We start from the raw sequence: 23,772 nt of genomic DNA on the forward strand, positions 1-23,772 counted from the left end.
CTCTCTCTCTCTCTCTCTCTCTCCCTCTCTCTCTCTCTCTCTCTCTCTCTATCTCTGTCTATTTGTCTCTCTGTAGGTATATGTATGCGACCGCAAACGTCTAGGTTGGTGAGAGCATGAGGCTAGTAGGAATGCGCATATTGCGCAATTAGGCATACCTAGGACGTCGACGCATCCCAGCTGGCTCAACATGGGCTGCGCGTTGATTTGGCACATGTAGCAACCTCGATCGGCTTTCCTGAGTTGGCGAATATGCAGGCTCCAAGTGGCCTCCTCGTCCTCTCTCGAACGAGTCTGATTCTTTGCCTTGGCCTTTTCGACGTTTACTTGGAAACGGGCTGAATGGGTCACCGTTCGCTGACCCATCGACAATATTGTCTGATCCTCCACTCGTAGCCATCCCACCTAAACATACGTAACACTTTTATTTATCATCAAATCTCTCTTCATCTTACATTTTATTTCCATCAAGTGGATCAAGAAAGTTCATAGAAATTTATGCCCGAAAATGATCAAAGTCCAAAGACTTTTCTTTTTTTTGCAGAGCATTCGTCGAAGTAAACACGACTATCGAAATTATTTCGAATATATTATATAATTTGATTCTTCGATAAAGCATATCGGGACCTTAGTTTATACGAACTTTCTTCACTTACGAAATCTAATTAATATGCAATATAAGTTTGATACTGACCACTTCGCGAACATCTTGTCGATATGCATGAGCTTTAGCTTAATTCTGAGTTATAATGCAAATGAAATAAAATAGCAAAAGTATTAGCTTGGACCTAGAAAGAGAAGGATGTAAATAGAAATAGAAATAGATGGAGTGTTTTATCGAATAGGATTACGAGGAAATCCATCAAATCCCGAGTTGTCGATACGAAAGTCGTCGTTGAAAAGTAGATCATGGATAAAATCTAATCTTATTTTAGAAAGGAAGAAAGAAAGATAGTACAGTAAGGCAAAGCATACAAAATATAAAGGCTCTTTGCATTCATAGTAATGCCGAGGAATTACTAGCAATGACTGATTTCCGGCTTTGACGGTAACATATATATACGTTTAAGTTAAATCGAGTCTTGGAAAAGGGGATCGAACTCTTTGCTTGCTTTGAATTTCTATGATTAAAGGAACTTAATAATCGATCCCTTCTCGTACCTATGTATGTGTGTTTGTTCAAAGAAGATAGATAGTTCGGAGAAGTTCATATCGGAGAAGTTTATCGAATCTCGAGAGACTTCTCCGCTAACGTTTTGTTCCACCATCATAAAGAAAATTAAGAAGAAAAAGAAAATGATAGAAATAAAAAGAAGGGGAGATGTTACAAAGAGAAAGGACGATAGACAGACGGACAGAGGCAAATAAATAGATCTAAAGAAAAGGATAGAGAGATAGATAGTTAGACAAATAGATAGAAATAGAGTAAAAGGTAAAGAAGGAAGAAGGGTATCGGGCAAATATCGAAGTACTACAAGCACGAAACCATTAGCAAAGTATCCATAGACGTTTCGAAGGACGCGAACACGTCTATAAAGTTTCTTACGAAAGCGTTCTCTTCTTCTCTTTCTATTTGCCTTCCGCTTACCCTTCGCTCGAAAGAACGTCTCGCCTTCGAACAACGCCCCCCCCCCCATCCCCACATTCCCTTTTCTCTCTTGACGTCTCGACGGAATACGACACCCACACCAACTTCCTCTCTTTCTCCTTTAGGATAGATCTATCTAGATGTACGCGTTTAGATTAACGAATGATATCCTAAAAACAAAATCCTACGATAGGAAGAGATAAAAGAACAACAAGAAGAATGATCTTTATTTATTTATATCACTTTACCCCCTCTGTGTTATTTCTCTTATATTTCATTTATACGAAATTTCTCCAAATACCCCTCTATAATTCTCTAATTCTGTTTTATCTCTGCTGGAAAGGCATTGTATAACTTCACACCTTCATAAGACAGACTCTTTTGTATACTTTTTCTTCTATTCAATTCTATAGCAATATTCTCAGACTGCGTCTAGTGCATTCACCGCTCGCATTTCCTGTTATTTTCATTCCTATTATTAAATTGTTTTACGAACATTCCTTAAACTATCTTCAAAATAAAAGTATATACATTATAATATAGTCCCTATTTTACATTACGTTCATAAGTTTCAAATTCCATTACGTTCATAAATTGCAATGGGAGAAAGAGGGAGTAGGAGTAAGAATGAGTAAGAGAGTAGGAAAGTTAAATAGTTAGATATGTAGAGAGAGAGAGACAGAGAGAGTTTTCTCAAAACGGGTACTTTCAGACTCCTAAATTAGAGATTTTTTCGACGAAATTGACCTAAAATAAAAGCTACGTATCAGAGGTAAATACTATACTTGTTAAATATTCGTTTGGAAATTTTGTTACTTTTCTTATTGTTATATTTTGTGCATCGATTAATAATTTGATCGAAATAATGACAAAATAGGAAAAATAGAGTTATCCAAAAAAAAAATAGAAAATTTAACACGTTAAAATTAGTGTTTCATTTTATTTCTCTATTAAAACTAACAGAAAAACTGTCTTTGATATTCGTAAAGAATGCGTTATGTACACATTACAATATTAAATAATCATAATAATTTGTGTGTTCATTTTAATCAATAGGAAGAAATGATATACTCTACATATTGGATTGAGAAAAAGGTTTGTTCGTATCTTTTGGTAGATTGCTTTAGGATTGCATAAGTCTGGTAATATTAATTGTATTTGATAATATTAGATTGACAAAAATGGAAAAAGAAAAAATCCAAAAGATAACTTTCCACTTTTCATTTGAGATCGATTTCATCGAAAATCCCAGGTCTCTCTCGGAGATCCGAGACACCTTACGTGTCAGTCAGGTATACTAGACAACCTCGGTGTATGAGATGGTTTCTCGTCGTAATATTATATCGCGAAAATCATCTCCCTTCTCTGTTACTCGTGCATGCGCACACACATATACGTATGTGCAACCGGTAATTGCTTTTAGGTGAGAACACTTCCACTACCACCAACGTCGACATCACCAATACCACTGCTAGGATAGCTGTATCCCTCCCAATAACGAAGCAACGGCAGTGCCAGGTTGGGAATCAAGCCCGACGAAAGGTTCAATTTAACGTCGTATCGTTTGCCACTGTTATCTATGATGGTGCACTTGGTAATTAATCTCTAGTCGGGACCATCCCTTCCCCTTCTAACACTTTCTCGCTCGCTCTCTTCATATACACACGCGCATATGCACAGAGGTGTTACCTAAACCGAATGAGACGCGCATCGTCATCATCATTGTCATTGTCGACGTGCAATTCACGATCAAGCTTCATCCTAGAATCTCTCTCTATTCTCTATTTGGGGGAACAAAAGAAAGAGAAGATATTTACCCCTGCCTTTTCACTTTTTATTATTATAATATAACAAATGAACAATTGTGTGTCATAACGATCTACGACGATGAAAATAGTTAGAAGAAAGACAGAAGAAAGTAAAAGGAAAAAAGTGTGAGTTTTTAATTTGAAGAAAGCGATAGCACTTAGCGTTATAATCGTGCTAGGTACGTGCTTTTAGCCGGTTAACAGAAACGCCAGCTGTGAAGTATCTACTTTCTTGCCTGGTAGTTTCCGTTCAAAGTGCTTGCTTTCGAGACATTAACATGTGAGATACAGTGTCTTTACGAATTACGTTCTCCTCTCCTTTCCGTCATTCATGCCCATTGCTTTTCTTCTTTTACGAATAATAAAATGACATGGAAATAATGTTAATACTTTAACAATAATCAAATCCTTTTTATCAAAGCCAAAAAGAAAAGAAGAAATTCTTAGGGTTGCGAAGGGAGGGATAAAGTATTGGTCGATGACGATGGGCGGGGGGGATAAAATTTGGTTGGTAACAGTTAAGGGACAACTCTGATTCTCGACGCCGTACCCAAAGCCAGGAAATTCCCCGGTGGGCAGCTCGTTCCCAGCATATACCACCACGATTCTTCAGGCCCCCAAAACTCCCCTGTCTGTAATATTTCGAGAGTCCTAGGGCCACGAATCTACGTTAGCGCTAAGAGATTGCTCTCTCCCCATACCTTGCTCTTCCTCTTCCGTTCCATTGTAATCATGGAAACAATCATTCTTCTCTCTCCCTATCTCTCCCCCTATCTGTCCCCCTATCTTCACGTCTCTATCGCGTCGGGGAGGAGGGGTGGAGGTGGGAGGACGTCGACGACAGCCGAGAATGGCCGACGATGCCATGCCAAGCCAAGCCAAGCCAAGCCAAGCCAAGCCAAGGCTGCTGCTACCCTTTCGCTCGCCTTCATACCAATCACCGATTTGTCTGAATAAGCCTCCGGCAAGTATATGCTCGTGGAAACACCAGCTCGAACTTTCTCATCCCCCGAATCCCCACTCTGAGCAATCTCAAAGCTGCCAGAGTCTACCTACCTACCTACCTACCCACCTACCTACCTACCTACCTAGTACTATTACTATTGCAACATCACCGAAAATACTAACGTTTGTCGATTCTAGCCGCAATGGAAGTGCAAAGTCGCGTGGGGGGCTGTTGGCGGTAGAGAAGATGTATGAGAGATCAAAATGGGTGGTTGCTCGGTTCGGAGACGGCTGGCTGCCCTCCCGACGTTAGCCGGAGACAGATTCGCATCGATAAACGCGACTATATTCTCCATATAAAAAGAATGTGCATCTATTTGTTTTTCTCTTTTTCTACGAGCGAGCACTCGTCGAGCATTTAACGAACGCTGAAGAGTGCTATTGTTACTTTTTCCCTCTTTTTTCTCCCTCTCCCTCTCCTTGTATTCTTTACCTATCTTTCGTTTACAATAAGATCGGCGAGCCGTTTATAATGTGTCTTTAATCGTGCTACATTTAATGGGCTTCTTTTTTTTCCATCATCGATCAACTATCGTATTGGATTCAATCGGATTTATATCCGATTTTATGGGATTACTCTTGCTTTTTTTTTTTTCAATATTCAATTAAAAACAATAACTAACAATAAGCTTTCGAGCGGACACCAGGTGAATCCGAATGAAGTTAGTTTGGATGTTCGTAATCTAGATTAAACTGATCCATTGCTAATAATATCATCGTAGTTTGGAGGAGATAGTTAACTAACAGATAGTTGGATAAATTTTAGGTACATACGTCTTTGCCGTTGTTAGAATGTGCTACGTTTCGTTTACCTTTCCCGTTCGGCCAACGTAACCCTTAATGGATTTCGCTTTGCAAATAGCATTCGTTCTCTTTCGCTGATTCAATCGCGATCAATCGAGCTACGATGCGTCAACGTTTCAAATGTTCATCAATTGGCTTTTTCTACGGTGTCGAAATAAAATAATAATTACAAAAAGTTGGCCGTTCCTCGTTGACTGAGCAAATTCAAACAATTTACTCTTTTTTACTTTATTATATATATATATATATATATATATATGTTTATTTCACACATTTAGTTTAGTAAAAACGAACAGTAAAATTTGTTTTTACGCAAAATCACGAGCAATAGCCATTGTTATCGTTGCATACGATTTAGTACGAACTCGAATATTTATTCGATTTCTTTGGTACATTAAGAATAACTCAAATACCATTAGGAATATATTTCCAATATGTACGGAAAGATCAAAAGAACTTTGAAAAATATTTTTAATGGTGGATAGAATTCTTATTCCATTCCCTATCCATAAGAAATACAGAAAGATAGAGATAGAAATATAAAGGAGGCTCCTGGTATCGATTGTACAAACCAAAAAAGTTGTTCATTTCTCCTAAAAACAAATATCGAAAGGATGAAATAAATGTGTACACGTAAAACAACCCTTTGTGTTTTGTCAAAAATAAGAATGCAATAATCTGTTTTTCTATTCATCTAACTAAAATGAATTTTGTTTTTCCGAGTCTTAGTTACGGAGAAAATCGACTTTGAACTTTGAATATTCTCCGAGCACATGTTTACTGTGTACCGTGTGTCCTGTGCAACCACAGCAGTGTGTGGTTAACCGGATCTTGAAACAAACCACGCGTGTCGTTTACTAATAGCATTAATGCCATGCGCAATGCATTCGTTATCAGTATTATACGTGGTATATGTATTACTATCTTTGTCTATTTATAAATGAAGAAAAGAGATACTCGAGGATAGGTATGCGAATCGCATAGAAGACAAATAGAAAGGATTCCATTCCGCAGGATTCGATGAAATCTTTAAGGACGATTATATTCAAAGAGAAAGGGAAAGACGATAAACGAATAAAAGGAGACACCAACGTGTCTCTCGATCCTGAATGATATTCGATCCTCAATCTCGAGAATCGGATAGGTTGGCTCTATATTGAACTAGTTGTTCACCTTCTGGCCATCGAAAATCGGTCATTGGAATTCGAAGCTAACTGTTCAGGAGAATGGATGTCTTCTCGATTCAACGAACGAACCAACCAACGAATAAGGTGGGCTGGAGCTGATGTCGGGGTTGCGTCAGGGTTAAAGGTAGGGAACAGAAATTCGACAAACAAAAGCTGGGATTATTCGTGTTAACGCTTCTAGTTTCTCTATAGTTGTTTATGGCTTGATATTAATATTATTTAGTTATGTATATGACTATACAGGGCTGATATAGATAGGGTTCTTGGACTCTATTCAATAAATCGAATATATTATTTCGGTTAGCGAGCTCGTTTGTTGCGTCAATCGAATTTCAATGATTGCATATTAAAGGATAGATTTGTATTATAGGGTTGGATCATTTTGATATTAATAATAACGACCATAAAGAGTTTTCCTAAATAGCGATTGGTTTTTTCCTTTTCATACGTTTCCATATAATTGAACACCCTTGTTAATATTCATTGTATTAATCATCTTTTTTATATAGGATTTAGAGTTATGGAAAGAGTATGACGGAGGGGATAACAATAACGATATTAAATATTTCGAGGAAAATTTCATAAATGTAACCAACTCGTATATATATATCTATACATGGTGGCTCGTTATTGTAAATTGTATCGGATAGCTCGGTATCTCGACAAAATGTTCTCGAAGAAGGAGCCAAATTTCACGGTGTTCCACCTTTGAAGTTGATCTTAGGTATACCCGTAAAAAATTTGTTTGGAGGATAAATACTGTGCTTGTATAACTCGATTCGAAACGATACACCCTGTAGACGGATAGAACGGATGATCTCGAATGTCGGCCATAAAACGCGTATTACTGGTACGCGTATCACTGGTACGCGTATTACTGGTACGCGTATCACTGGTACGCATTGCAACGGAAGAGTTTTCGTGGAATGGCGATGTGCGCAACGAAATTCGTTGTCATCCAATTTCTATTCCGTTCGTGCGAGATATTCATCGTGAGTGCGTTAACAGTGGCGTACGTAAAATAAATCTAAAAAGTCCAGCGGCGCGTATCCTACCGACGAGTAGGAATATTTAAATGCGAATCGATTCCATGATCGATTCCCATGGCTTAATTCGGGGCTATGTTGTAGTAGGCGTCAAATTGTCTACGAGAACGATCTATCTCGGTTTCGGAATGTACGCCTCGAACACAGCTGGGGTAGCTCCGACACTTCCTCCTCTTCTTCCGTTCCCGCGAACGACGTCAGGTTTAATAATAATCGAAATAATCTAGACAAAAGGTAGGAAATTACATTTCCATCGTAAGCGGCCGTGCGGATAAATTCGTTAGGAGCTCTACCTATGTTCCCTGTCTCTCTCGTAATGAACACACACATCGTTGAAGAGAATGACGGAACTTCAGCGAGCAAGCAAATGAAATAGTTGAAGAGAGGGAGAAAGATAACTCGCTGTGGACGTTTTTCAATTTCGTCGCTGTCAAACGGATTGGTTCGATGGAAGTACAAGCAGGTAAATCGAAATAAAAGCAAAAATAGGGAACGATTCGACTTTTAGTATCGATTGATCGGTCGTTTAGCCAACTCCAAACTTGCATTCTATGTTCGTTCGTTGGTTGGTTCGTTCGTTCGTTGGTTGGTTCGTTCGTTCGTTCGTTCGTTCGTTCGTTCGAATTCCTACAGGCAAACGCGAAATGACAGTTTTAATATCCTCCGAGGATAAACATTTATACGTGCCACCAGCAGGTGGTTGCGGCCAATCGAATGTGTATGCATAAGCGTTGAAAACAAATCGTGTTATTCGGCTTAATTGCTGGTACGTGCTATTTATCAACGTTCTTTACATTAGTTTTGCCCTTTTTTTTACTTTATATTTCTTTCCTTTATTCCCCCATTTTATACTAAAAACGTGGCAAGAGGAACGTTTGTTTTCTTCCTTTTCGTTTGTAATTTAGTAAACTTGTTTTGTTGCAAGTCTAATTGTTATATTAGAGTTTCCCGGCAACTCTGCATATATAAATAAATGTGCGTGTAAAAGACAAATTCGAAATAAGGAAAATATCTATATTAGTTTTGCTAACTTTTCGTGTTATCAAAATATTATTTAATAAATACGGCAGAATGAATAATGTAAGTTGCAAGTTAGGTTCTAGGAATAAAAAATATGAGACGAAGGGAGGAAGGAAAAAACGTTTGACTTTATAAGCGACCGGAAGTAAACGACGAGGGTAACGTACCGGAAGGGAAAGTTTACGAGGAGCGAAAGAAGAAAGTGAGGTTCCCGTTGGCATAACCGAAAGAGAATCGGTCTTGATATCTTTTCCAAGTTAGGGAAGGGAGAAAAAAGTGTCCATTGTAAAAGCGTAGAAGCTCGGGTAGAAGCTCGGGTAGAAGCTCGGGTAGAAGCTCGGATAGAAGCTCGCGAAGAACAAACTGAATACCACTTTCGGCGGTGGTATTGTCCGAGGATAAAAGCTGCGGGAGCTGGTTTTGCTTTTACAATTAAATGCGCCGGAATGAGACTCGACGAAGCCGTTTCAAGTCCACTTGGATATCCTGATTACCATCAGAAAGAGAGAATATTTTCATATTTCAATGTATACGTTTAATATGTATTGCTCCTATTATGCTAACCGCTAACTTTTATAGTACGTTACTTTTTGCCGCGTGTTCGTTTTTCCTTTTCAATAGCCATTTCTAAATTACAAATAGTCTACTGTTTTCTATATTATTCGCGTCTTTTTGACGATCTCGATCGAAAGGCATTTTCCTGCATCCTTGGGTTTCTTATTTTCACCCTCTATCGCGAATTCTTATTTATTTAGAAATGTTCTTCCAAGATCTCCATTTTATTTAGCAGAAATTGAGTTTGCCAAAGTTATTCAGCTTGCTTTCGAAACGATCAAAAGTCGTCGAAGAAATCTTTGTTCCTTGGAAATATTCTCTATCAATCTCTTTCCTTTCACTCGGGGGGAAAAAAAAAAAAAAAAGAAAAGAGAACGAATTGGGATAAGAAAAGAGATGACGAATTCAGCGGCACGGTTTCCGTTTTCCCTTCTCGTTTCCTCTTCTCGTTTCCCGGTTAAACGCGTTGCTAGATAAACTAGAAAACACCTTTCCACTTTGTTTTATTTCATTTTTTTCTCTCATAGCAAAAGTCAGGAAAAATGAAGCGACTACGAAACAAGCGACTCTGAAAATATATATTTTGATACTTCTGTTGTCCCTACTTAAATTAAAAACTGCATAACGATGTAAATACAATATGATTTTTGAAGGTTTTAATGGCCGAAATCCAAATTTCAAATCGCACCGTCCTCGCGTTTAATTAAAACCAGGACGAGGATTTCCTTCGAAGAATCTATTTTTTCTTCTTCAAATCCAATAATCCCACCTTGGGTCGAATCGTTTGTTCCAACTTACCTTGTAATTACCCAGTTTCCGGATCGTGCAAGATAGGATTGCTTCTTTGCCGATCGCTGCGGTCACGTTACCGATCGCTTCTGAAAAACTTGGGGCATCTGAAAAATACAAATTCAACCGTATTTCAATATTTGATACAACATTTATACTAAAGGATTCTTGTGTCCGCGTAAAGTATAATTCGACAGGTACCGCCGACGACTTCGTAGCGCGTAGCGATGTTGATTTTCGAGCTTTCGCGAACACGGTAGATCTAGTTTGCATTTCTATGGAGAGATTACAGCGTGAATTTCGTAGTATAAATCAACATCGATCGATGTCTTCGTCTTCTCGTTAGAGACCGTTTAAATTATCTACGATGAAAAGGACCACTTACAACTTCTAACGTACTTTTTTCCCAACCCGTAGGAAATATAGAAAATATTGTTAATTTGTCAATAATTTATTTTTCATCTTAACGACCGCAACACCCTATAACATCTCGTCCATCAAGCGACAAATGTCGTCCCAATCCACGTCTAATTTTAATCTTACACGGATACATCATGTCAATGTACACTATAAACAAAGTCTATCATCCCTTTTTATTTTTCGCTCATGGAAGCTTCGAAAATCCATCAAAAGCTAGTCATTTAGTTCTCGCTTTTCCGAGGGGACCATATTTCGACGGTATGTATCGGCTTCATCCATTAATGCCGGTGTAGTAGCTTCACGGTTGATAGGAAATCGAAGTTACGCATCGTTTGCGGGAAGCCTCGATATTATATGTGTCAAGCTGGTATTAAGTAATCGATGTCATTGTACTCCCTCTTCTCCCTTTCCCCGCAACACTGCCGCATCTTTTCTACATATACCGAAATATTCTAACCTGAAATATTTGTATTCCGCCATCAAAATGACTAACTTTTCATCCGAAAATAGTTACTACTTAATATTTACAAAAGAAAATCATTTATTAATAAGAAAACACCTATGTACATAGACTATTTCGAAGTATATACCTAATATGTATAAAATAGTATCGGGTACTCGAGGTATCGAAACGTTTTCGTGTAATATGCTAAACGTAATTACACTTTGGCAATCGTTGGATGAATTTAAGCGACGAAATGAAGTCGATCGAATTAATTGAATAAGAGGGCGAGAGAGGCTACAGCGGGGGTAAAAGAGAGAATCTCTCTTTATTTTAAAACCACCACAAGTTGAGTACGGTGCGAATCGATTCGTTGCTAACTCAAGATAAATATGGTTCAACTAAAAACAAGAAAAAAGGACGAGACCAAAAAAATGAATGACCAGGAGTGGAAGAAAAATAAAGATACGTTTCTATTGAACGAATGGATCGAACGATGTTTATTCTCGTTTATTGGAAACATGGAAAACCATTCGGAATGTTTCACCTGGATTAGTCAATTTGTTTGTTACGATGATATAGTCAAGTATTTTTTAAATAATATCTATTTTCTATTAGAAATGATAAGATACGAAAAATCCATGATTTTTTCAATCTAAACAGTTATTACGTTTAACGTTTCAAACAAATTCTGAAATATGGATAGAAATGAACCGGCAATAATATGAAAGATAACATTTTATCGTGTATTAATATTACAAAACAGGAAAATATCAAACTAACTTCAAATGAAACCTGAATAAGAAGTAACAGACAAAGTATAATATACCTCTCTTATGCATAACTTTGCTCTTCTTTACTTGAAATCAGCTTTACAAGAAGAAACAATATGGAAATAGAAAGAGAGAGAGATGAAAATAGTGATAAAGATAGAAACAGTAAGAAATAGAGATAGAGAAACAAATTTCTAAGTCGATTAAAAGTCAAGAATATAACAAATTCCGTAGAGACAAAAGAAACTAAAGAAATCAGCGAACGCAACGAGCAAAGGAAAAGACAAAGAGAAAGAAAAAGAGAGTATGAACAGAATTCAAGCTCTTTTTCACGTGTGCCAATATCGAATTTCGAAGTTAAACTTTCCAAGTCGATAGAATATCCAAGGAAAAAGAGCGCGCGAGAGAGAGAGAGAGAGAGAGAGAGAGAGAGAGAGAGAGAGAGAGAGAGAGAAACACAATATAAAAATAAAAAAGAGAGGCTGGAAAGGGTTGTATCGTCGAAGTGTAAAAAGAGCTGAGACTGCAGCTGTGTACTAGAGCAATGCAACGAGATATCCGACAGATACGTCAAAACTACTTATACAAGCCACTGGTGTGGAAACAGTTGCTACATAACGTTACAAGGAGAAAGGGTAAGGGCATGAAAGTTAGAAAATTAGAATGAGAGAGAGAGAGAGAGAGAGAGAAAATAGTTGGGTCCGAGTAGTGTTCTCGGTAAAAGGTCCCAAGGAAACAACGTTTCAGGTATTATGATAAGATATTCACTGACAGAAATAGCCCAGGGCTTCGAACAGAGAGAGAGAGTACAAGAGTAGAATTTTCAGTTTCCGCATCTTCCTATCTAGCATGTTATATAAGGAAACGGGGAGGAAAATAGGGGATCCAATGAGCTTCGAGTTTTCCTCTTGGAGTGAGAAAAATATAGAAAATTTTGGTAAAAAGACGTCCCCGGTAAAAGTACGAGCCTACAAACCCCGTTATATACCTTTTTATTTTATGGCTAAATTATTCGAGAGAAGAAAAATAATTCAATCTTAACGTTCGTTGCTGGTGCTGCTGCTACCGATGGCGGAATAGTACTATAGAACCTTTTGCGGCTACTCCCTGACCGAAAATATTTCAGAATTATATATATGGATTGAAGGTGGTTCCCTTTTATTGGACCACCTTTAACAATTTCTACGATGCATCCATGTGATGTAGAAAATATTGAATTATTTGAAATTTGAAGATTATTGCATTTGGGATGGTCCAATGAAATTATTCATATATATCAAATATTATTTGTTGTATTAAATGTGTATATATACGTATACACACAATATCTTTAACCACGTTTCACTTTTACCGAACCACTGGTTCCGTTAAAATTAGCGGAAATGCACGGTCCGCTACTTTTTGAGATCCGAGAGAACTCGAGAAAATGCGATAAGAGAGAGAAATTCTCTCTCATTCTCTTGAATATGAAATCGTCGAGCAATTTAGCTGAAAGAGAGAAGACGAAGAATGCAAAAATTCGACTGATTTCAACAAAAGAATCACCGGGTATAAAAGTTTCTTTCTATCGTCTAAATAGAAATTTGTGTAAGGTATATCTGTATAGTATAGACGATTTAACAAGATCGTTTGAATAAATTAGCTTTGTGGCGATGATGGGATAAAACTTGACTCCTTTCTTCTCTTAACTTTTCTTTTCTATTTTTTTTGCAACATTTTATGATAATCATATTTATTCATCACTAAGCATTTTGACTTATTTCATTTCACCAATTAGAACTATCATCGGTCATCCAATAAACGACGTTTTCAAACCCAAATTAGATAGGATTAAGTGTTACGTTTCTATTTATATTTCAACGAACAGTCAAGATCGGTTTCCAAGATATACTTTTCATTTTCTTTTATTATTATATTTTTCTCTTGGTTTATTCCATTTTCTTTTTGTCCAGATGAGGAGGAAGCTGCAACGAAGCAGAAGAAGAAGAAGAAGAAGAAGAAGAAGAAGAAATAAGAAAAGAAACTGAATAGGAAAGCAAAAGAGCGAATGTAACACGAAATCGCGACGCCATACGGACGTTCTCATACTCTCTTTACCGAAAATACATTTTACGGCTTTTTCTATACGCGTATTTGTGTCTCAGTATATAGATATTTGTTTAAAGGTGTAGGTGCATATACAGGGTGACTCTCTCATAACTTTCCAATTGTACATCCAACGGGAAATAGTTGGTCTTAAATGATGCAAACGGTTCGTCGACTTTGTTTTTTTTTTTCAAATAGAATTGTATAATTATCATTACTAATATATATATATATATATATACAAGTATTTATTTATATTGGTCCTAAATGGAATATTTAAGCGAGCATATAGAGCGATTGTGAAAATGGAGAAATTTCATTGTAGAAGTTCGAATTCATTTTCGCGTTTGAATTCTTTGAAAAATATGCAATTAATAATTTGGTTTGTGGTGTTGAAGTAATGCGAGTCACCCTATATATGTATAATACGTATATATAAGAAGGAGAAGTACTCTTTTCCGCGTGGCGGCTCTCGACAAATTGCCTTCTTATTTCGGCAACGATTCTCTACTGTTGAAAAATACAACCAAAAATATCTCGAGACTACGTTGTTCATGGGGAAAGCTAGGTGTGTTCGCGAAAATAAATTCAAGAGTGTGACGTCAGCTGGAAAAATATCTTTCAGTTATAAATGAGAGATAGTAGCAGCAGTAAAAGGGCGAAAGTGAGTATACGTATGTTCCTTCTTTCTTCTATTCTTATTTTATTTCATTTAAGTATTTATTTACAAATATGTATAGGTATGTTTCAACGAAAGACGAATTAAATTGACAAAAGTTTGCGAAGAAAACTATTAACGAGATTGAAGCGAAAATTCAAAGGAAAATTCTAATGTAAATGTAATTGTGACTGGATAATAATGATTTAAGAATGATTTTATTAACAATCGACTATGCCAAGATAGGAGAAGAAAAATCTTACGCGATTGGATATGTGTCTCGAGCTTTATCTAATTTCATAAAATTACCCAGAATTGAACATTAATATCGGAAAGTCTTGGTAATTGGGATTTTCCATAGAGAAAGAGTTCCTTAATAAAGTTTCTAATTAGTACGCGAAGGAATAGAGTTAACTTTCAAAGATAAGAAGTCGAATTTAGAAACACTTCATTTAAATTATCAGGCAACAACAAAAAGACTTTATTTATTTTTTTTTCGTTATATGCCAAAATAGGAATAAACAAAATAAATCCAATAATATATCGAAAATATACTATTAATTGAAATCGAGCATAATCCAGCACAATCGAGAATGTCTTTTTTCCTTTTTCCGCAAAATTGCGGTTACTTCGTCGTTGAAAATATTTCTTTCCCTCTCCCTCGTTGTGTTGCTCTCTTTCTGAACAAGAGATAAAGTTTGTATAGAGCAACGCAGTTGGCAATTTAGGACTTTGATGCGTGCCGTGGGGATTTAATGAACGTAAACTCGTGCCAAAATTTCATAATAAAATTCAGGAGTTATGGTAATTATATTTTACTTGCAATTAGATGTACTTCTTCGCTTTATTAGTTAATAATCTTGCATATAAACGAAATCATTGTTAAAAGAAAAGATTGAGGAAGAAGGTTGCTTGTGGATTCGAAAATCATGAATTTGGAATAAAAATTACAATTGATAGTTTGACGATAGAACACGCAGCAAACGTATACGCATGCAATCAAATCAAATTGTCTAATGCGATATTGTTAGGATATATAAAGTTTGGAATAAGAAAAAAATCAGTCGAATCAGATTAAGGCGAAGTTGAAACCAAGCAAAGTGAAAGCCTTGGAAAGTATTCGCATCTTTCAGACAAAGTAAAGAGAAATTTCGAAGAAAGGTATCGTGCCACCGTACATCCCAGTACCATGAAGGACTTTACTCAAGATTTTCGTTTACTTTACTAACCCTCAAGTAGTAATCTCTCTCGGTGTGTTAAAACTTGAGAAATTAGTTGGTCGTGTCCTTTCGCGTTACTTACTTTAACTAACAAAGTCTTATCTTCGAGTTTCGCAAATGTCATTCTTTCTTTTATTATAAATATTGATGATTTATTTGAAATATATAGAAAAAAGTTGTCCATATGCAAGACATTAACACATGCAAGGGTTAACACATAGAAGGAGGGAATTTAATTAGAAATCTTTTCTTCCGATACGTCGTTATTTCTTGTATCCTTCGTAAGTAGAATCAATCGCGACTTCCATACATAATTAATCCTTTCTTTGCACCTTTCTAACTTCGCAAAAGGATTTCGAAGGATTTATTGTTAATCCTAGTTGATCTCTATTTCAACGAGCGTAGACTTTGGATGCTCGAATAATCCTTTTTATTATTTTACCTCTTGAGGTCATTGAACTCCTCTTTCTCTCTCTCCCCTTCTATCGTCAATATTCACTTATAAATGAAACAATATAATTGACTATTTTCATTTATTTATATTTTTTATCGTACGCATACACGCATGTGTTTGTTATACGATAAAGAGCAGCATATGCAACGAAGGGAGGAGGCGGAGGAGGAGGAGGAGGAGGAGAAGAGGGAGAGAGAAGAAATTTACCATTCTCTATTCGTGGGCTTGCATCCTAGGGGATTTACATAGTTATTATGATATTATGCGCTCACAAAAAGATTTTTATCATCGAAATGTCTGGGTTGGTTCTCCGAAGAAAGGAACGATAATAAGATAGCCGGAGATATGATAGTCCTGCTTGCGTCACGTGTCACACATATTTTTTTAACCCACTATTTCGTTCTATGTATTTTTTCTCTTTCTCTATCTTTCTTCTTTTCATTGTGATTTAGTTTAACGGAGGAAAAGGGGATATGGAACAATAACGATACGAACTCGTGCACGCACATTTACCTTTTCTTTCATCGGCTTAGCGTTGGATTCTCCAATTTCTCTATCCTTTTCTCTTTTTTTCTCTTAATATCGCTAGTATACAAGAGTATTATAGCGAAATTCGTGACGAGGCAGGATTTCTTGACTAAACACCTACCGTCCACATCCGTCCGACCAAGTGGCGAAAGCTTATTGTCTTTAGGGACAATGGAGAAACTCCTAAAGTGACGAGGAAAGGGCCTGTGAAGGCTGGATTTAAACGAAACATTATTATTACTATTATATCATTTATAAGGAAGTAATCCAAGTATATTTGTTTTGCCAATTAAAACGTTCCTACTAACAATAAGCTCGATCGATTTTTCACTTTGCAATACAATTCCGGTTTCATTCGATTGTCCATTTTTTGCGAAAATCATTTTTCACATTTCATGGAAATTCGAAGCGATCCAGTTCGCAATAAATACAAAATTCCATTTTTCTTTTGAAACACATTTTTGTTAACTATTAAAATGTAACAAATCGCGAAAATTATTCGTTCCTACGCTATATTTCTTTTTTCCCGACAATTCATTTGATCGAAATAAATTCATTTGATAAAGAAATAAAAAAAGGAATAAATAATTTCCTTGATAATGTAACCATAAAGAATAATCTTATTTTCGATTTATCCGCGTAGTTTGTCTCTCGATAACGCTGATTGATAAACATACATTATTTCCATATTATTTCAGTTCTCTATATTTCATTGGTTCACTTTAAACGATTCAATTTCCGTCAATAATCGTAGGACCGTTCGAAAGCCCGAAATACAATCTCTAAATTCGATAGGTAAATTTCTTTTCGAACAAATACTCGCACTTCGATCTATTCTTATACTTTCTTTTAACTTGATTTACAAACCACGAGCTACGCGATCTAAATCCCTTTTTCAATCCCTTTTCTCTATCTCCCTTCTCCTATTCCTAACAGGAGAGAAGAGAAGAGAAGAGGCCCGGGAAAACGGATTATCTTTCAGGTTTCGAGAGGAAGCCAAGGAAGGGAGGAAGGAAGGAAGGGAGGAAGGAAGGAAGGAAAGAAAAAAAGAAAGTCCATCGGTCTTACACAGATTCACAGGATCTTAAATTTTCCAATCCCAGGTCTCGAAAGTTTTCTCACTTTTCGACGGCCGTAAATACATATCCTAGGGAACGAAAGTCTCCCCCCGAGCATCTAGCCCTTCGCTCTTTACCTTTCATCCCCTCGTTCGTTTGCAGTTAAAGACGCAAGCTGTTACATAGTTCGACCACCCTTTTGGATAGAGCCTGGGGTCATGCTATGTTTCTTATATTTTTCTTACTATCCTCGTAGACTTTGTCTTTAATATTCAACTAGATCTTTTCTTTTTCTCTATTTCCTCTTGGAAAGTCAGCGCCGGCCGACCGACCGACGAATAGGATAATTTCATTTCCACGAAGCGCCGCGAATTCGAACTTTAATTAATCGAATTGAAGCTGTCTCTCCCTCTCTCTCTCTCTCTCTTTTTTACCTAACCCTTCTTCGACTTTATAGCTCGTCCAGCTCTCAAGGGGGAAGCATCGATTCCGGAAATTAGTAAGATCGCACATGCGGAACACGAAGCTTTCGTTCCATTCCTATATATTCTTCGGTATACATTCGACAATTAGAAGAAAAACTGGAATAATCACCTTGGAAACTGGCCTTGGGATCACCGAGGATAGACGCCAAATTTATTTTCTATTGTTTTGACTTTTTTCGAAAGTCGGAATATTGCGTTCCCATATATGAATATAGTTTATCAAGGTGTATTGTAAGACTCCCACCGAAATCCGTGCAATTCCTATCACGCTTCGATCCCAACTCCCCCTTTTTTTAAGCCCCACTTCCATCCCATTCGTCTTTCTTTCGTTCCTTCTTATTTTTATTTTGCTTTCGATTTGATTCTCGATATCACGTATCGCCGAGAACGTTAGGATTTCATTTTTGACGCGAGAAAATATTTCATTTTAAGAGGATACACACAAACTAATTCATCTAATCTTTTTCTATTCTTCACCATTCATTTCTTTTATTCTTTCTTTTTTTATCTTTCCGACGTTACTCTTACAAATGGTAGCTATAAATTCGATACAATTAGTACTAATTAATATATTGTTTTTCAACTTGTCCTTGTTGAATTCTTCTTTCTCTATCATGCATCGCCTGGAGGATCTTATATTACAAAAGTTCAATCGAAGAGAAAGATATTGTTGCGGGTATTATTTCCCTTTATCGTCGTTTAAATATCTTTTATTCATATTTTGTGCACATTCTCTCTCCCTCCCTCTGTTTTTTGTCGTTGTTTTATCTTTGGTATATTTATTCGCCAATCCCTCTCCCCCAACTCGTGTTTTTCCCTTTTTCTTTCACTCTTTCTCGCTCTCTCTTTTTGCTTAAGTAGTAAACTTGTAAGTGGCGAAATAAAGTTGGAGGTTTCGTGCTCCCGTGGCTGTGACAGTTTAATTAATATCTTTCATCGTCAAAGGAAAAAGTTGCTGAACTAACTACTCGCGTAGGAGCTGCTCGGCAAGGCTCCCCCAAGCCCGTTTCAACCACTTCGGGTTCGAACGCCACGCCCTTTTGTACCCAACTTCAATGATCTCTGTTTACGGCTGATTACAAATATATCATTTCATTTCCCATCCTTACTATTTTTTCATTTACAAATGAAATCATCGAAAAATAATAAGTCAGTATTTCATTTAATCAAATGAATAGATGAGACTAGCGTGCAAAGAGAGAGGAACAACAAAAATTCAATAATTTTAATTCAAATAAAATGGGGGAGTAGTAAAATTAATGTCATAAAAGAAAGCTTCATTAATTGGATCAAAAAAGAATAAGAAAAAAGAAAAAAAAAGGAAACGAGGACGAAAAGTAGAAGAGAAAATCCAATTAAAATCAATATTAATTGGATGCAAAAAACCCATTGTATCTTTTTTCCTTGTTGCGCCGTTGGAATTTCACTCGATCCCAAATAGATAAATATCTAATTTTCAATCGTTATTAGTTTTCATCTACTTAAGGTCCTTGTATCTAATGGCAATTGGTTAAATAATTATGAAATATTATTAATGAATTATCGGGCACGCACCGATGATTCAAAGACAAAGACTTTGAAGGATTTTTCTCGAACGTCCATTAAATGGATAAGGTATTTTTGATAAATCGCTCTACGAGTTCTTGTCCGTCCAAAGTTTTCGACGGTCCACTTGGAAACGCGATGAATCATTTCCCAACGTTCTTCGATGATTCCGTTCGATGGACCGAGAACAACCCTCTCTCTCGTTTCCCCTCTCCCGTTTTCTACTTCGACATCCCAGTGAAATGGATTTCTCTGGTTAATCGGTCGTCTACCCCCTTATTAATGACATTCCTGATAATACGCATTACTAGAAGACGGGACAATACCAATTTGAAGCGAACCCGTGTACCTTGTTTTTGAGAAAAACGAGCGAAAGGAAAAAAAGAAGCGATGGACAACACGTTCAAGCGTAAATCGCATTGCGTAAATCGCATTGCGTAAATCGCATTGCGTTAACTATGTTCCATGGGAACTTTTTAAAGTCGTACGGTTCGGGTGGAACACGCCTCCCTCTTCGACTATACGGTAAAACCATGATTCTTAGAGCTCCTCCCAGTTTTACGATCGAGCAGGAGGAAGGAAAGACACCACCAGAACACCGTTGTACTTTTTCTATTTTCTTTCTTCTTTTTATTCCAAAAGGTCCATCCTTCTCGAATCGACTTTTTCTTCCGCGAAAAGTCCTTTTTATTCTATCCAAATTTCAATCCTAAATTCTTTCCATGAGAGAAGATAAATGTCGACGTATTCCTAATAGAAATAACATGAATTCGAGATATCTTTCGGCATTACCGAATAATGATTTTCCTATTCGGGAAATCTATTTTCTTTTATGGCAAATACGGAACTTTTTATTGTCTATACATCTTTTTATCTATGTATATGGGAAATCTATGGTAGACTCAATAAATATAATAAATCAAGGAGGTGAGAGAAAATGACGACTCGCGTGGGGGGAGGGCAGGGTCCTATCCCTAAAGTGGACCCTTCTTAGCTTGGACTGCGAAGGGTATTGCTAAGTAATTTGCCAGAAAAATTAACCACCCAAAGTAATTTACAGTTAGAGACCCAGTTTAATTTAGAAATATTCGTTATCATCATTTTTTCCAGTTCTTTTGAAAAGATTTTCTGAATACCTACTTGCAAATTTATCGAATACCTCTCAGAGAACGAAATGGAACTCATTTTCTATTCACTTTTAATTCGTACTAATTAATCAACACCAATTAAATAAATACACTAGCATCAAGTATTTAAAAATATTCGTTACTTTGATCTTCGAGTTAAATTAAAAAAGATTTCTCTGAAAAGGTTTCAACGAATTTTTAAATATCTATTTTTGTAAATTAATTGAATATCTGTTAAAAAGCAAAGTTAAAGTTATAGTTATATATATATATAGTTTAGTAACACGATATTAAGTATGTAAAATATATTGACTAGGTGGACGGGGGAGTTGAGTTAAAAATTCGCGCAACTCCTTCCGGTAGGAATTCCTAAATACTTGCAAATTTATTTGATAACTCTTAAAGAACGAATAGCATCCTAAAAATGCACTAACGCCCATATTAGATTCTTCACGTCGCCTCTTCCGAGCGAATACCGAGATGCTTAAGGTGAAGCATATTCCCGTCTGTCAGACATACTATCACTATGTGTACATATATAGCATGTATAACTATGTATTATGTTACTTTACGTGTCAGGTGCATGCTAGATTGTCGACGACGTCGTCAACGTCAAATTGACAATTTGTCACTCCATGCGTATTTAATATTATCAAAATTGTCATTTCATTGCGTACGGAAAGAACACATTTACTAATTACTCTCATCACTTTTTCCATATTACTCCGACTATTAACGAAATCATAACTTGCGTTACGTGGAACACACCGAAATAAATCAAATAAATGGATACATTTAGTGAACATTTTCTAATACTAGATATATATATATATATGTGTATCCGATTAATTAGAAGCGTTAATTAAATAGGGTCGAGGGTCGGGAACAAGAATTATGCTAACGAAATTATGCTGGGAGTGCGCAAAGTCGTTCAGTTGACGACTCATCGACTTACGAAATTTCAAGGAAACCTCCTCCTCCTCCTCCTCCTCCTCCTCTCTCAGTTTCTTTTTTGCGAATTTAAGCTTCGAGCATAATCATAATACGGTTTTATCGTTATGAAGGCACAAGTATACATCGTTCATGAATTTACCTAAGATAGAAGCTACGCGATAGGAGAGTTCTGATCCAACGGAGAAGATTAGTATGACGATAGAATTTGTGTAAGCTTGTTAGAAAAGAGATGCTTGTAGTAGTTGTGCTGTAATAGAATTGCTCCTTTTACTCGATTTCACTAATTAAGTGAATTTACCCTAGCTAAATTCTCATAATTATTTGACCTAATTTCTATGTTACACAAAAGAAAGGTATTAGACCAAAAAATACATTTAAAAATATGGAACCATTTTATTTTCATTTAATGTTTCTAATTAAGTGAATTCGAATAAATAACAAAATATAAACGATTTCTATGAAAACGCGTCGGGGTGATGAATATAAGCGTAATTGCTTATGGTTTACCTTGTAACGTAGGATTCGTTGCGGACGAGGCGTCTTGTCGTATGGAGTCACTGGTAATTGCCGCCCTTCCGAGATTTCCACCATAATCTTCGAGTAGTACGCACCACAGCAATAGTTGTGCCACCCTCATTCTGCGAGCAGATAAAAGCACAGAGAGAGAGAGAGAGAGAGAGAACTCGAAGATGTTTTTTCATTATCCCACTGATCTCTCTTCCACTCAAGTATTAATTACAAATATAATTATTATTTATTCTATTAATAAAATGACGATGTATTATCGTCGTGGCAATTAGAAATGAAAATACTGATTAGATTAGTTTTGATCGTGAATTATATTTACTTCGAAGTATAATTAGACTACGTTACGCATTAACAGAATAGCCTTTAAACGAATTGTTAACTTATATGAATTCCTTAGTACACGTGTTTCTTCGACAAATGTTAATATAACTTCGTAGTTCACTCTAAATGAAAATACAATGAAATTTGCATAGTTAGTTTATATCGTCTGAAGGAAAATTATCCGATTGTTTCGTTATAGCATAGCGGAAATAACAAAAATTCCAATACACGATGGGGGTGAGCTTCGATTATCAGATTGAAACTTAAAGCCGGATGGGGAAGGCTTTTTAAAAATTGCATTATTAAAAAATACCACGAATATGGGGGGAGGGGATTCGCGCTAATGTTCCCTCCAAATTGTTTTTCCGTGTAAAAAGTCCGTCGTCGCGTTAAAGTCGATAATAACGAGGAGGAGGAAAATGTACGGGGGATGCGCCGCCAAGGCTAAAAATAACGATTAATTAACATACCGTCAGATTTTTCTAATTACCCAAATTATCCTTAAAATAGCTCCGTTCGTTCTACTTTGAAAATGTAGCAAACGTTACGTTATTATTAATATTTACGCTTTAATTGAAAAATAATAAAAACTCATCTATTTGTTTCGATAGATTAGAACAACCAACTCGTGTGTTCATTGAACGTTAAAGGTTAGAAAAGATTCGTTTACCGCGAGCACCATATAGCACCCTTTCTTTTCCTATCTTCCTCGATAATTTAATAGTCCTGAAATCGGTGACTTCCCTGCAAACCTTCAAAGGATATCGTCCTCGAAACGTTCATAATACGATTTCGATTGAACGATTCTCCAAGATTAATTGCTACAAATATCGAGACGTTATCCACCACTAAGGATTTCCCTGTACTCCACCCTACTACCCTCGGCACCACCAACTACCCTCGGCACCACCAACTACCCTCGAGCCCCTCACCCTTTTCCGTAACATTAAACTTACTTCACGATCCTATTCAATAAATTCTAACAGTTTTAAAGTAATACCCAGACTCGTTGTAAGTATCGACGAAACGTTTTACTCTTACAAACTCAACGCGCTGATGCTGCGAGGAGAAAGGAGAACAGGAACAAGAGGGGAAAGAGTTACTGGTAGTCACGGGGGAGTAAAAGGGGGAGTAAAAGGGGGTAGGGGAAAAAAGGGCTTGCTGAAATGTTTCGATTTTAGTTGAAAATTCAGACTCTTAAAGAACGTCTTGCGTTACCTTTACTTTTTCAACAATAAACGTCTTTTCACAAGTATAATACTTTTTGCAGCAGCAATATGTACGATTTATGCGTTCTACTACGTTTTAGTATCGATCTAACTTTATTTTTATCCCGAATTTGCCAGGAACGTCTCTCGCAATTTTTATTTTC

The 23,772-nt window shown here is 36.6% G+C and overlaps 1 protein-coding gene across 2 annotated transcripts in view; it reads right to left on the reverse strand.

Annotated features, from left to right (window-relative positions):
• LOC106787338 (lachesin-like) overlaps nt 1-23,772 on the reverse strand; it is a 36,606-nt gene that overhangs the window by 7,038 nt on the left and 5,796 nt on the right. The window contains exons 2-4 of one of the 2 annotated variants that reach the window (XM_014749623.1): nt 22,059-22,189; nt 9,812-9,909; nt 159-405 (exon numbers count right to left, since the gene is read on the reverse strand). In XM_014749623.1, the coding sequence (XP_014605109.1) occupies nt 159-405; nt 9,812-9,909; nt 22,059-22,188 (475 nt within the window). In that variant the 5' untranslated portion in view covers nt 22,189. The remainder of the gene's footprint in view (nt 1-158; nt 406-9,811; nt 9,910-22,058; nt 22,190-23,772) is intronic. The other variant, XM_014749624.1, reaches the window with a different exon arrangement.

The sequence above is a fragment of the Polistes canadensis genome, unplaced genomic scaffold (genome assembly GCF_001313835.1).
Source record: "Polistes canadensis isolate GaletaPanama2010 unplaced genomic scaffold, ASM131383v1 scaffold_98, whole genome shotgun sequence".
NCBI classification, from domain to species: domain Eukaryota; kingdom Metazoa; phylum Arthropoda; class Insecta; order Hymenoptera; family Vespidae; genus Polistes; species Polistes canadensis.